At 40.9% G+C, this 14,784-nt stretch overlaps 2 protein-coding genes across 4 annotated transcripts in view; one reads left to right on the top strand and one right to left on the bottom strand.

Moving 5' to 3' along the window:
- The window catches only part of LOC145500851 (rap guanine nucleotide exchange factor 6-like), a 39,088-nt gene extending 35,606 nt beyond the window's left edge, over positions 1-3,482 (top strand). For 2 of the 3 annotated variants that reach the window (XM_081480383.1, XM_081480382.1), the window contains 6 exons: positions 401-526; positions 1,092-1,124; positions 1,244-1,315; positions 1,902-1,979; positions 2,579-2,614; positions 2,827-3,482. In XM_081480383.1, the coding sequence (XP_081336509.1) occupies positions 401-526; positions 1,092-1,124; positions 1,244-1,315; positions 1,902-1,979; positions 2,579-2,607 (338 nt within the window). In that variant the 3' untranslated portion in view covers positions 2,608-2,614; positions 2,827-3,482. The remainder of the gene's footprint in view (positions 1-400; positions 527-1,091; positions 1,125-1,243; positions 1,316-1,901; positions 1,980-2,578; positions 2,615-2,826) is intronic. The other variant, XM_081480384.1, reaches the window with a different exon arrangement.
- A 3,066-nt stretch (positions 3,483-6,548) lies between these two features.
- On the bottom strand, positions 6,549-10,150 carry LOC145500083 (potassium channel subfamily K member 3-like). The gene is made up of 4 exons (XM_081479574.1): positions 9,841-10,150; positions 8,567-8,866; positions 7,560-7,754; positions 6,549-6,770 (listed from the first exon to the last, which is right to left on the bottom strand). The coding sequence occupies exons 1-4, from the start codon at positions 10,148-10,150 to the stop codon at positions 6,589-6,591; spliced, it is 987 nt and encodes a 328-aa protein (XP_081335700.1). The 3' UTR covers positions 6,549-6,588.
- Positions 10,151-14,784: the final 4,634 nt, after the last annotated feature.

Below are 14,784 nucleotides of genomic sequence, written 5' to 3'. Positions count from 1 at the left end.
AACCTTCTTCTCAAACTCGTTCATAATTCATCAAGTTAAAACCGTGAAGGAGGTTTGGATACCCTGTCTTAATTAGCATAGATTTTGATGATTTTACTTCTCCGTTTACTCCTTAGTTTTTTTATTTCGATCGAGAAGATATAACAAACACTCGAGACAGTGTTTCACCTGCTATCCAAACACCTCGAATTTCGTCGAAAATACTCAGGTGTGCGTCGTAGTTTCAACTGTCTTCTCGGTGTTTGGATATCCCGATGAAACACTGTCTCTCGTGTTTGATATATTACTTCCAATAACCTTGTGGATTTTTCATTTTAGAGAATGCCACGTGTCCTGTTTCTAGAAAAGAAGATTAAATGGTACTTGATGTCTTATGTCGTATATTGTTTTTGTATCTTAGAAGACATACATGTGTTCCCGGAGGGGGATAGAACGTCTTTTCCGGAAGACACTGTTCACATGCAGGAACTTAGAAGACTTCACATCAGTGACGAGCATCACAGACCACATTACCGTCACCCTCCAGGTTAGTGAACAATACACCTTATACCGTTATATTTGATCGTCAAAACTGGATAAATAGCAAAGTTTCACACTTCCTCGCTTCCTAGTCAGTAGGGGTATCATGTAACGTTTTCAGCAGGAAGGCGACTGGCTTTCACATGGAGGAAAAACGTTTTGAACTGAACTGCTTTATGAGAAGAATTTATTCTATACAGTCAAACAAGGCAGACAAAATCGTTCCCACAGCCGGTCAACGGTTGCCCTGTTGCCAGCTCTTGTTGAAGAGTCAGTGACAGCAAAGGAAACTTTGAACGTCTTCCTCCTTGTTTAAGTTCAGTTCTCCACCTTTGACTGAGTATGTGTGAATGCGAGGTAGAAGAGTACCGGAATCAAACGGACTGAATATTCAAACGAAGCTTAGTGAGCGTTTAAGGAAGTCTTGGTGTTGAAACCGTGTTTAATACATGGCGTCTAAACGTCGTCTACATGGACGAAAACTCGTCCACTGTGCGTTGTTATAACGGTACGAATAAGATGGTTTTCGGAAACCTGTGTTAATTTAGTCATTATTTTTTATTCTCTCGTAGGTGTTGAAGCAATCAGGCCGATGGTGTATTCAGGTATAAAATCTTGTCCATCTTTCAATAAGAGCGTGTGGCCGTAATTTTGATGCAAGCGATTCCGCGAACATTGCGAAAAATAGTCTCACTAATTCATCCGCCTTGTTGATATTTTCCAGCAGGTTCAGCAGAAAGTCTACCTTACAGTCCAACTCATTCCACGTCCTCACAAGAACATTCATATCACCCTGGTAAGTTTATTTCATTTGACTTCTTTCATAGATACTTAAAAAATTAAATTTAAATTTAAAATTTGTCAGAGTCCGATCTAAAAGACTGTTTGAACGCCAGTGCCTTTTCGAAATGTTACATAACTAAGGGATTAAACGACCTGCTTCTAAAGATGTTGCTTTGCTCGTTAGCGAGGAGCAGTATCGGTATGGATAATATGGAAACTGCGAACAGACTTGCATTGCATGGCCAAACGTCTACTCGCAAATCACAGTTATTCTCTGTGCGGTCAAACTAAGGCCCCTTCCACACGCATCCGACGAATTCGCCAGCGAATCCGGATATTTTTGCTACGTGTGGACAGGGAAATTTTTGAATCCGGAAAGGAAAAGTTGCGGATTCAAAAACATCCGGACACGTGAGGACGGGGCCTAAAGTAAACAACTAGACCTCTTTTGTGGGGACATGGTGGTTTGAGTCAATTGACTCGTGGGACATTCCATGGTAAACAATTCGAGTGCGTGCTATAACTAGACAAGCATGGCGATTCTGTTGTATTGACCTTTCGTCAGGTCCTAATTTCAGTTTTTTTTTTATTCTTCCCAGGAATCACGTACCAATACCCTGGTTATCATTACCCAGTGGACCAGTACAGCAGAGTAGAATATGTAGAAAATTATGACGGTAGGTTGGTGTTGTTCTTGGCACCACAACCATTTAGAAACGCACGTAGCGAGAAATAAGCCATTTCTCGAGTTACCTTGTGCCTCTGTTTCAACACGAGTCTTCGCGCAAAACCTTTCATATGAAAATAAGTTTTATTTGCATGAAAATGAACTGGCAGGGGGGAACACATTTTCATATGAATCGTTTCGCATGGAGACTCGTTTTGACACAGAGGCAAAAGGCAACTCGAAAATGGCTAATTGGAAAAGCGGTTTTTAAATCGGTTTCGGAGAGAGGTCATTGATTTGTAAAATGTTGGCTTCGTCTTCTAGCCAATCAAAAAGGAGAATTTTGGACCTGTCACGTGATACCCAAGAGATTTTGATTAGCCTTGCACGAAGTTTTCTGCCTTTTTCATCGGTTACTATAGTATTTGTTTCAATTTCAATTTGGTTATTATAGCCATTCTGGGATTATTTTACCAAAACTAATAATACATGCTGTTTAGTCCGTGAAATACAGTATGGGGAATGAATGACTCCTTCCTTTGAGAATCCTCGTTGCGTTCCCTTATGACGCACTGTGTAATTGTTATATTTACTTGTTGATTTTCACAGATGAAGAAGGTCAAGTTTCAGCTGTTTAACTGATCGGTAAGTGGAAAGTCCAGCTAAATATTTCACCTATTTCGTGAAACAAAAAGTTATCTTTTTTCGTTGGATTTAGCTTATCATGTTTTAGGAATGTGTCTTTGTGGACTTTTTCAAGTTTAGTTTTACTTTGCTGCCGGGAGTTTTCGAAAACTTTTAGTCTCTTTAAAATAACGTGTCTGAGCTAACAACGTGACTTTTCTCTCTCCTTGCAGTTCTCAAGAGACGTCCTTCACAGCTTTATCTCTCCCTAATAAGATATATTTTGTTTTACAATAATTGAAGACTTCTTTTCGACTTTTATTTTGGATTTTTTTTTAATCTTAGCGGGAAATTTCTTGGGAAAGCAACTGTAGCTTTTCACGTCGTGAAGAGTAGAGATTATTGAACTTCCGAGAAGACAATTTCCTCGTCAAAACTCGTTGTCGACTTAAAACAAATTCTCCGCCTGTGTAAAGCGTAAAAGAGGCCGTGAATTCTGTGACTGAAAGACAATAGGCAGAGCAGGTCATCTGCCTAAACCTGTAGAAATAAATAATTATTATTCTTAGCTCTTATCTGAAACGTGATAGGGGATCTTATATACTCAACAAATAGTAAATACCGCTAGTTGGAGCAGGAGGCACGGGGAAATATTTGGTGGTATTCTTGTCGCGGGCCTGTCCGTGAATATAAATAGAGATATTTAAACCGTATATTAGTCTAGGTAGGATTTTGAAGAACTCGTTATTCAAATAAAGCATACATTTTTATTTTGATCTCAAAAAATGAAGAGATGTACTTACTGCCGAGTTTACGAATCTTTTTCTATCAACTGTAAATATATTGTAGGCTAAAAGACAAGTACAAAATATTAAACAGACTTTTTTTAGCCTGTGTGTTTTGTCGAACGTCCACTCGTATGCACGAATGCACGAATGTTACGCGTAATCACACTGGCCAATCACAAGGGACACATAATCCAGCGATCCAATCAAAACTCCAGATTAACACATGTGGCTGACGAGAATCGCGCGTAAACGTCCGTGATCGAGTCACGATTGGTTTTGGTTTTACTTCTGATTGGCATGGGCGTACGGGCCGGGAGGCGGGGGGGGGGGGGGAGGGGCTGCAGCTCTCCTAGTTAAAGAAACTTTTGAAATTTTTCGGGCAAAACGCTGATGATTCGGGCAAAAGTACTTGGGAGAAAACATTCTAAAAGGTAGTCAAAGCCAGGCTTGTAAGCGGCTTTCTCTGACGTTTGCGTTGTCAAGACGGTGTTAAGGTCAAATAGTGGAATCCCGATTTCTCGAACCCCCATTTTTCGAACCACCCGATAACTCGAAGCAAAACTCGTTTCCCTCTACTCAGTCGAATATTGTAATTGTAATGTTGTAATTTTACCCCGATTTCTCGAACTATTCGATTTTTCGAACCAGTTTTCGTTTCCCTTAGAGGTTCGAAGAATTGGGATTCTTCTGTAATTTTGGAATGATAATAGTTTCATTAGACGTGAGAATTGTGAACGTTTTTGGTTTTACTGCGATTTGAGTGCGTTTGTACAACACATGCTCTCGACCATTGTGTATTTCTTTCGGCCAATAAGCTCACCCACCCCCCCCCCCCCTTCCAAGTCCGAAGGTGTCCGTACGCCTCTCCAAATTGGAGTTTCCGCTTGGCTTGGTAACACAAAACCAAAGCAATAGACACTCAAGTGAAAATCGCTCTATTATTCAGAAATTTGAGAGACGAATTTCTTTAGAAGTGGACAGTCAGCATGTTTTATTATCGTCTCGGCCTGTGGTGTTTTCAGTCATGGTGGCGGAGTACACTGAATGAATCATGTCCGTGCAAGCTGTGGCAATTTTTGTATTAATTTCTTTACGGGACTAGAATTTTGTGGCGTCTATGGCGACTTTAAGTCCTCACTGGCGCTAACATTAAGCAAAGACACGACATCATCTCTTTTAAAAATGTTGAATTGTAAGAGGGTTCTCGATATGATAATTCCTCGTCGACCCTTTGTAGGTGTAACTTAGTCCAAGGCTCGATTAGCAACCGCTGTTCGGGAAACGGGCCCGCGTTCGTTGGGACTCGAGAGAGCAGTGGGAATCGGGCCTAACCAATCAAATGCAATTCGCTGAAGGCTTAATTTGGTAATAATTAACCCAAAAAAGTATAATTGAATTGAATTTAATTTGGTAACGATTGATTCAGTAAATTAGAATGGGTAATCAGATGGTGACGAGTGAAGTTTGGAAATAATTTCACGTGCGTTTTGTCAAACTTCTGATAATTTCCCGAGCCTTTAGTTGAGGGAAATTATTTGAATTTTGACAGGACGCAGGTGACGTTATTTCTTTCAATTTCACGAGTTTTCTGTTTGATTACCTTTTAATATCATGGGTGACACATTACACTTACAATCGAGCGAGTTGTTTATTGTAGCGAGTAATTTCGCGCTGAGCGTTACCATAGCAATTTTGTAATTTCACACGTGAAACAATAAATTAACGCTGACATTTCGTTCCAAAATCAAGGAGCAATTTGTCGCCCATGATACTATTAATTTAATTCACGTTAACACCGAACTGAATCTTTCCTAGGTGGACTCGGCTGGCCATCATTTGGGCCACACTGTTTTACGAGCTGAACACGATTCCTTATCCTCCAGCTATCACAGGGGTTACAGGAGGCAGCTGGTGAATCATTTACTCGCCAAAAGAACAATGTTGATTTATCCATGGGTTCAACAGCGCAGTTATCTTAAACTAATTTATATACAAAATATGTAAGGTGGACGCTTATCTTAGGAAACATCCTAGAAACTGTTTTGAGTCCTGTCAATCTTTCAGCTAGCTAGATTTCACTCTGTACTTCTGAAACTCGTTAATAATTCATCAAGTTAAAACAAAGAAAATTACAACCGTGAAGGAGGTTTGGATACCCGATCTTAACTGGCATAGATTTTGATGATTTTACTTCTTCGTTTACTCCTTAGTTTTTGTTTCTATTGAGAAGATATATCAAACGCGAAAGACAGTGATTCATCGGCTATCCAAACGTCTCGAATTTCGATTAAAATACTCCGCTGCGTGTCGTATTTCCAACTCTCTTCTCGGTGTTAGGATGTCTCGATGAAACGTTGTCTTTCGTGTTTGACATATTACCTCCATAGACACGCGAAAGCTGTTCCTCTTTGTTCTGTGCTTTCATGAAAGACATTAAAAACACTTCCGTCCATGAATTGTCTTACTGTAAATATTGAGTTCAGTACTGGCAGAAGCTTGATAACTAGAAAGCATACTGGCAGAGAAGCTTCCTACATATACATTTCATACATGCAAGTTATTTGCTTGGTGGCTTATCAAGACACAGATGCCTCTAATAAATTGCTTCATCTTTATTCTCATCGACCGTCTACTAAAGAAAAACTTGACTGATATTAAGCACATCAGAATAAAAGTGTTGCGAAAACTATAATGGCGTTTTTATGATTCTATATGATTTTTGGCTTAGCTATAATTTGGGCGCGGCACTGTACAGATCCCATGAAAGTTATGATAAATCACATTATTGTTAAAATGTAATAATAGGATCAGTTTGAAATTTCGCACAAAAAAGTTCAGTTGATCTTCAGGAATGTGTTCAGTCTCAGCCTGGTCACTACTGTATTTCGGGAAAATACTTTCCAGTAGAACACGGGCCTTCAGCTGCTTTAGCGGGTTTTTAGCAGTTACGAATATTTACATGAAATATACTTATCATGAGTGGCAAAAATCTACTTAACCATGGTTGTGTTTTTTCAATAAGTAGTGGAACGACATCATCATCATCACATCTTAGGCGAAGGCAGGCTATTCTTGGTTTGACAATGTACTTTTATAGGCTCCTTTTACATTACCTAGCATAATTACTCATAGCTATTTACATCTTATCAAGGCAATACATTATAATATTCTTTATTTTTATTTCATTTTAACTCAGAATTCATTTGCTTAGTAGAGCCAGCGAGGATCATTGGTCAGCGGTGTTGCCTCATCTGAAGCGAATCGCCTGTAAGGGATCACTGAAGGGAACACTATGTTATCCAGGCTGCGAGAGGCTAAGTACAAACGATCAGAGCTTCGACCCCGACCCTCAGAAAATCCTGCACTCAATTGTCGATGGCAGCAGAGACCTGGTGTAGGCAAAGCAAAATAATAGGACTGAAAGGAAATGACGACACTGATTTCACTCAGGACATTTTTCCAAGTTGGCAATTAAAATTCGTCACCAATTTGCCGATTTACCAATATTTATTAAAATGATCAAGTGACACGTCACGTGATCAAAACAGTATGTTAAGTCAAAGCAGGACACCGAGGTTAATAAGGGAACATTTTAGCTTCATGAAACAAATATAACAACAGATATAGCCGCCCAACCATAATTCTACTTTACATTCCAGACCTAGACCTTAATTAATCTGCTCGAGTAATGAGTAGAGTTGCCTTTGCCTCTTTGTCAAAATGAGTCTTCATGCAAAACCATTCATATGAAAAAGTGTTTCGCCTACAGGTTCATTTTCATGCAAATCAAACTTATTTTCATATGAGAGGTTTTACACGAGGACTCGTTTTGAAACAGAGCCACAACAGTGGCGGATCTAGGGGAGGGCCCCGTCCCCCCTTCCCTCCCTTCCCCCCTTATTTTGGGCAAAAAAAAAGAAGAAATCACAGAAAGAAGAAAAGACGGTAGGGCAAGCAAAACACCCCCCCCCCCCCACCCCTTAGCTCAAGGTCTGGATCCCCCACCGCACAAGGTAACTCTGGAATGGCCGATTAGTTTAAAAAGCCTTTCACCGTCCTTAGAAATGGTTCGGACGACAAATTTATATCTGATTTTGTTAAGCCGAGATTACGTTGTACCTTAAACTTAACAAAATCAGTAGCATCGGGGCCGGAAGACATTGAACCTTGATACATACATTTTGTCCGTCTGCAGATATTCCATCTGTCAAACACTTCAGCTGCAGACACTACAGCAGAAAGAAGACTCGACACCAGGGCGAGGCCAACTACAATGTATAGGGCCCTGATGACAAGTTCAAGCGTTTGGATCCCGGATGAAGGTTCGCGTCCTTTCCTGGGTACCATGTCACCAAAACCGATAGTACTTAACGCTGAAAAGAAACGAGTTAAAAACATTAAGTTTTTTGTCTACATTTCGCCGATAAAAGTAAAATATAAAACTTTAAGGTAAAAAGCTGTTAAAATTATGAGTCTAAACGTTTTCGATCTGTTTAATCATCATCAGATGATGATCAAACAGATCGAAAACGTTTAGACTCATAATTTTAACAGCTTTTTACCTTAAAGTTTTATATTAACTTTTTTCTTTGAATGAAAGGTCAGAAGATTGAATAATGGTTGTAACATTAAGCGGCCTGATGGACACACCAACATATCATGTGAGATTTATTCGTGACCACGCTCTTATAAGACACAGACACCGTGTATACCGTAAATTCTCGAATTAGCGCCCCCCCCCCCCCTCTCGAATAAGCGCTCCCTTCGAATAAGCGCCCCTCCTATCGGCCGAAACTTAAACTAAGCGCCTTCACCCCCTCGAATAAGCAGCTCCTTCCCCTCCCCCAATTTTGTAGACGAGTAATGAAACAAGAAAGGCCAAGATTTGGGAAGAATTAAATTAGCGCCCCCGCCCCCCTCGAATAAGCGCCCCCCGTCTTCTTCTAGATTTGAAATAAGCGTCCCGGGCGCTAATTCGAGGATTTACGGTTAACACAATCCGGTTTACCTCGCCTTTTTCTCACCGAGGTGATTTTGGCCCAATTGTTAACATTTGATAGCACCTTACATGAAAAGTGCCTCCCTGATGTTTGTAACAAACGTCACCACTGTGTAACATGAATAGCCCCAGCGCAAGGGAGGGTGTTAAAGTATTGAAATACGTGATGCCAGAGGTAAGCTATACCTATAAAACAGTAGTAAACTCCATCGAAGTAGCTCCAGTCCTCTGATAAATACAGCAGTCCACCGAGTAGGAGAAGGACTAAAACCAACCCCGAGGTACTCAGCATCACCTTGACCTTGGTACTTGTGTCTCCTCTGAGCTGGCGTTTGGAGCTGATCATGATGAATCCAGTCTCTAATAACTCGTTGATTCGCTCACCTATCGACTTCAGTGCTAACACACACAACGGTATGCCGAACAAGGCGTAGAAAATACAGAATAACCGCCCAGCAAAAGTAGAGGGCGCCATGTGGCCGTAACCTGAAAGCATGACGTAAAAAAGCATTACAAGAAACTGACTGACTGACTGGCTGGCTGGCTGGCTGGCTGGCTGGCTGGCTGACTGACTGACTGGCTGGCTTCCTTGTTGGCTGACTGACTGACGGGCTGACTGGCTAACAGAGACAGACAGACAGACAGACAGACAGACAGACGGACAGACGGACGGACCGACCGACCGACCGACCGATAGACAAACAGACATGCTGAGGCAGACACTGACTGACATAATAAATGGAAGACTGAAACATTATTACAACTCAAAATGTAAACGTGACTCTAACAAAACTTAAACGTACTACAAACTTGCCAGACTGTCAAGGCAGCACGTTCCCAAATTAAAAATTTCACTATCCCAGGTACTCAGAGAATTACAAAGAAAATGAATTTACGCACCTCGCACGACACAAGAGAATGAGTGAAAACGTGAAAAACACAAAAACCAAACAAACAAAGGGAAACGGAAGTCGATTGGAAAAAATATACGTTATAATAATTAGGATTTTTCTCAGTTTCCTTCATTCTAAGAATACACATACTAGATAATTAAAAGCTTTGATATTTAGTTTACCATCACACAAAAGACGTCGACATGAAAGGAAAGCTAAGTTATTGAAGAATACCGAAAATAATGTAACAAACAAATTTTGAAAATTTTAAAAGAAGTACGGACATCAAATTGGAAAAACTATCAAAAACGACTGAAGGCCTTGTTGTTAATTCAAAAACTCAGGTGGAGTTACGTTTTGTTATTAAAAATAGATTTATCATGCAAACCTTTTAAGACCAAGATCGTAGGGTTAATGTCGTTTCAAATAATATGACTAAACGACTACGGCCGGTGATGGCTTCAAGTATAAGTAATTACAGTACTCGCTATTCAAAACCGTGCAATTACTGTTGATTATCTGAGATTGAATGAGAAATAGTCATTCTTAGGCTCAACATATACCTACCGATTGTGGTAACAACACTCGCCGAAAAATAAAGCGATGCATAAAACGTCCATTCATAACTTGAAGATCTTTCATGGTGGTCTTGGTAATACTCGTGAAGCTTGCTCACCAAGTTGTCGAATTCTTCCTTTGTCATGTTTACTCTCAAGTTCATGCGCAATTTTTCCAAAGTAGCCTTGTCGATCTCTTCATCTGTTCCGTGTTCATGTTTTGTCGGACCTTCGAGGACGTGGAAAATTCCAGCTCCCGTTAACAAAAACAAACCGACCAAACCACTGCGAATTAAGAGATCTCTTGTGCTAGATTTCATGATTCGGAGCGTGAAGATAACATAAAACGTATGGCCTCTGAAAAGAGCCGAAACTTATTTAAAATGTTTGTCGGCCGTGAGAAACCAACATGTACTTTGACATAAGCTTCGTAAAATATTTCAAATTAAGTTAAGCTCCTTTTCATGTCTCTGTCGCAATGTATCGTACGTGTTTTGCTTATTTTAATTGGCTTTTTTTTTCCTGGAGATATCTCGATTGTTTTTTTCAGTAGGTACCAATCCTTTTGTGTTTTGAATTAATTGCTTACGATGCGAGCCATATAGCTTGTCTTGTTGCCATGGTGCCAGTAAATTAAACTCTGTCCTAACCACTGGAAAATTCTTTGCTCACCTTTAAATTAGGTCCGTCAGATGTTCATAAATTAAACATAGTTTTGTATAAAATTTCAAGCTAGGCTCTTCAAAGTTGTTGATAGCGTATCATTGCATGCGGAAGGCCGATTCCCAAAACACCATAAAAAATTCATTATGTTCATCAAAAGATACCTTTGTTGACACTTTACCTCTTTTCAAAGAACAGATCATCATAACTGTGCCATAATGCCACTAAAATGAAACTAAGCGTCATCAGATTCCTAACGTACCCTCACTGTCTGATAACTGCTAGGTAGCTCTGTGCAAGTGAATATATGAAAGATCTTAAATTTGAAAGACGTAAAAACATGATTGATCATCGCAGTTTTTCATTTCAATAAGCAGTTGTGAAATTAGTGCCTACAAAAAATTCAGGCTTGAACAGGATACGAACCCATGACCTCTGCTATGTCGGTGCAGTGCTCTTCCGATTGAGCTAAGACTGTTTCGTCCCGTTTAAAAAACGAATTATTTCCCATGATATAAGATCGGTTCATATAGCTTATTAACCAGCAGGCGCGAGGGCTGTTCTGGTAGATTATCGTCTCAAGGTCTTGACAGTACGGACCGAGCGCAGGGAGCCCCGGCCGCTCGATACACCCCAAGTACGGTGTCGAGCAAGCTTGGTTAATGAGAGATTCATGCTACACTGCTGGAAACTCAGTTTAGGAAAACTCCTACGACCATGACTTGTTGATGGTCAAGACAAATCTGGGATTGAGTTTCTAACATTTCTTGACTGATAAATCATTTGATGGCATCCTCTACGTCATACTAGTTTGTATAGCTCTAACTTGTTGCCCCCCCCCCAGGGGGGAGGTATTCCCAGAAAAATTGAGTGGGGGTGTGCAGCCCGCTTTCCAAATTCCTGATCCTATTTATAACCAAAATCAGCGACATTCCCTACCCTATTTATGACCTGACCATTAAATCAAAACCCTGTTTCAGACCTGCGTTATAATTAGTTCCCTAGTTCAGACCAATGTTATTACCGTAAACATAATTGGTGAAGGGCTTTTGTTGATAATGATGAAAAAGTGGCTTCTTCTTAAAAACATACCCATATCAAGGCTAGAGTGCAAAACACATACCCTATTTATGACCAAAATGGCCAAAATCAGCTAAAATCGATACCCTATTTAGGACCAAAACAGCTGAAAAACAATATCTTCTGGGGCAGCACATAGCTATATAGCGCAGATAAAGGAGTACCCCCTCCCCCACTCCCTAGGCTTGTTCCCTTTCTGTTTCAGAACAGTGTTTTTTTCAGGGGTCAAGTAAGCTTAAGGTAAGCCCAGATTGATCTCCTTTAAGGTTTTAATTCAACTCTTCCGAGGAACGTTCCTGGCTTTTTACTGATAAGAAAGTCCGACACGGGCTTCGACAGCGCAACGTGGAAATCTGTCAATGGCGTTTCAGCTTTTTCCTTGCAGAAATACCGCCGGTTTAGATCCTTATGTACAGACAGTGGTAATTGCCTTTGGAATAAGGGTCATTCAAAGCAAAAACATTAGCTAGAAACAGTTTGTTTCTATTCAAATTTCCAACCTAAGGGTGTTTACTGTTCAAGGGCCGTTGCTTTCACGATTTGCTAATAGCCGTGAAATTTTCTCACTTCATTGGTGGGTGGCTGTTTTCTGGACTTTACGGACTTCTTGGACTTTTGTTTGACAGTTTTCAAATCTTCCTTAGAACCAGTTCCATCAAGGAAAAGAAACCTTGGCTTTCGGCGCAATTTGGTGACATGTGGCACGATAGGTGTTACTGCGTGACCGAGTGGATTACCTGACAAGTTCAGAACTTCCAGATTAGGAATGAACCGAAAGCTCTCCAGCAAACTAAGTAGGTCATGTTCATCAATGTTTAAGTTTTTAAGCGATAACCACGTCAAATATTGGGGAAAGAGGAAAAACGTCTGGTTAGTGGAGCAAGGCAACCACCACTGTAACGCAACCGCTCCATTTGTTTGGCTGGCACAACACTTCCATCCAGCCCACTTAACTCAAGCACTGTTAAGGACGGCATTTTAGGAAGTAACTGACCGAGCATCGCACCAACTGTTGGTGTCAGGCATATTCCCCTCAGTGTCAGTTCCTTGAGAGTTTTGTGTGTAAAACTACTTACTTCCGCTGCGCCAGAATCTGCAAGAACCAGTCGTTTGCCTTCCACGTACAGATTCACGAGTCTAGGAAGGAACCTTAAACTCTCCAGCAGAACAAATAAGTTCAACTCATCCATATTGAGATTTTTAAGGTACAAAAAATGCAAATTAGGAAAAAAAAGCGAAAGCTTTTAGTGAGTGGAGCAAGGTAACCACTGAGAGAAAGACAGTACAAAGGCAGTGTTTTGTTAAATCGGCCAAACAGCGCCTCCATGTGAACAGTTTGCAAACTTCCATGATTCCACGCCACTTCTAGCACGAGTATTTCTAAAGATGTTATTTCAGGAAGTGACCAACCGAGCGCCGCGGCTGCTGCTGGAGTCAGGATCATTCCACTCAGTCTCAGTTCCTTGAGAGTTTTGTGTGTAAAGTCGCACTCCGTGTTTGCTTCTGCTGCGCGCTAGAATCTGCAGGAGCCAGTCGTTTGCCCTCCAGAACAAATAAGTTCTGCACACCCATATCGAGCGTTTCAAGGCTTAACTCTTGCAAATTAGGAAAAAAAAACGAAAGTTTTTAGTGAGTAGAGCAAGGTAATCACTGAAACCACTGAAAGAAAGGTGGTACAAAGGCAGTGTTTTGTTAAATCGGCCAAACAGCGCCTCCATGTCAACAGTTTGCAAACCTCCTTGATTCCGCGCTGCTTTTGGGTCGAGTATTTCTTAAGATGTCATTTCGGGAAGTGACCGACCGAACGCCGCGGCTAGCTGCTGCTGGAGTCAGGATCATTCTACTCAGTGTCAGTTCCTTGAGAGACTTGTGAGTGATACTGGTAATCAGCCTATCTATTTCTACATCATCAAAGCTAAGGTTAAGATGACTGAAGTTGTTAAATCGTGGTAGCAGACTGGAAAGCTTCCCTGCTCCAGGTGATGTCAGGCAAACGTCTCCCACATCGTAAGAGCCAAGCTTCAATGAGCACTTGCTGGGGTTTGGTACTTGTTTCAAAAGATCACATAAGGAGTCCTTGCCATCTATAACGATGCATCTCAGTTGTTTACAATCTCTAATGGCTGCACCGAGCCATTTCACAGTTTCATCGCTGAGATCGGACCCGCATCGTAGAGATCTTACAAATTTTAGACAAGACCCTTCTGAACACAAATTTGCCGCTACAGATGGAACGGAAATCTCAGCAGTTTCCGTAATTAATCTGGCATGGTCATCACAGTATAGTTCCAGGCCGTCTTTTATGTAAAACTGAAACTGACCAGTACGGAAACAGAGGATTTAATGAACGGAGCAACCTAACTCGCATTGTCCAATTTTTCTTTTATTCTGGAACTTTTCAAGAAAGTCGCCAACTCCGTGAACCTCAGGACACTCAGTGGTTCTTGGGATATGGGAACATTTAATAAACCGCTCCAACGACTTGCATAGCACTAAGTCCATGATGTTTTTCTCAAAAACAAAAGCACTGGAATGTGCTGATGTAGATACTTCTTTGGCATTTGGCATAAATTGAGAACGTAGTATGTGGGTGGGAACAAGAACGATCTCACCAAAGCAATCCAAAAAACGACATAACAGTTCAGTTTTTGATTTAACCGCTCCAAAGCAATTGAAAGCGAGTTCACTAAACCGCCAGTGCACCTCAATGAGGTCATATAGAGGTACATCTGTCTTGTTGTCTGCATCAGGTATTGCCATCAATAAATCCCGTGTTCTAACTAATGAAAAGTGCTCAAAAACCTCTGCTCCTTTGTCGGACAACCCACAAACAAACTGAAAAACATCTCTAAGGCCTTAAAATCCTCCACAGTGCATGCGTGCTGCTCAATTCCACCGAGATTTCCTTCAGGAACACATCTGTAGGTGACGAACCACGCCGCCCCAAGTATTCTTGAATACTTTTGTGGATAAAAGACATCATCTCCTTAGGGTCCACACTTAGTCCGAACTCGGAAACTTGAAGAAGACCAACAATAACACTCTCTTCACCACGAACTTTCTCAGAAAGATGACCAAAGTTGAACAACAGATCGCCTCGAAGAAGACCTTCCGATGCAACTTTTTCCTATTTCAGTAAGGATCTCCTCGTAATCGGCTTCTATCAGCTTAGAGGCATTAGAAGAAGAATGCCTTTTGTGGCTGTGCTGTA

Source organism: Orbicella franksi, chromosome 10 (genome assembly GCF_964199315.1).
Source record: "Orbicella franksi chromosome 10, jaOrbFran1.1, whole genome shotgun sequence".
Taxonomy (NCBI): Eukaryota; Metazoa; Cnidaria; class Anthozoa; order Scleractinia; family Merulinidae; genus Orbicella; species Orbicella franksi.
This window is presented reverse-complemented; position numbering and strand designations above follow the sequence as displayed.

Excerpts from the sequence above, each read along its gene's own strand:
- LOC145500083 (XM_081479574.1), bottom strand. The coding sequence starts at position 10,150 with ATGAAATCTAGCACAAGAGATCTCTTAATTCGCAGTGGTTTGGTCGGT. Across the intron at positions 8,867-9,840 it reads GAGTGTTGTTACCACAATCG|GTTACGGCCACATGGCGCCC; the intron begins GTAGGTATATGT and ends TCATGCTTTCAG. Across the intron at positions 7,755-8,566 it reads AGTTTACTACTGTTTTATAG|CGTTAAGTACTATCGGTTTT; the intron begins GTATAGCTTACC and ends GTTTCTTTTCAG.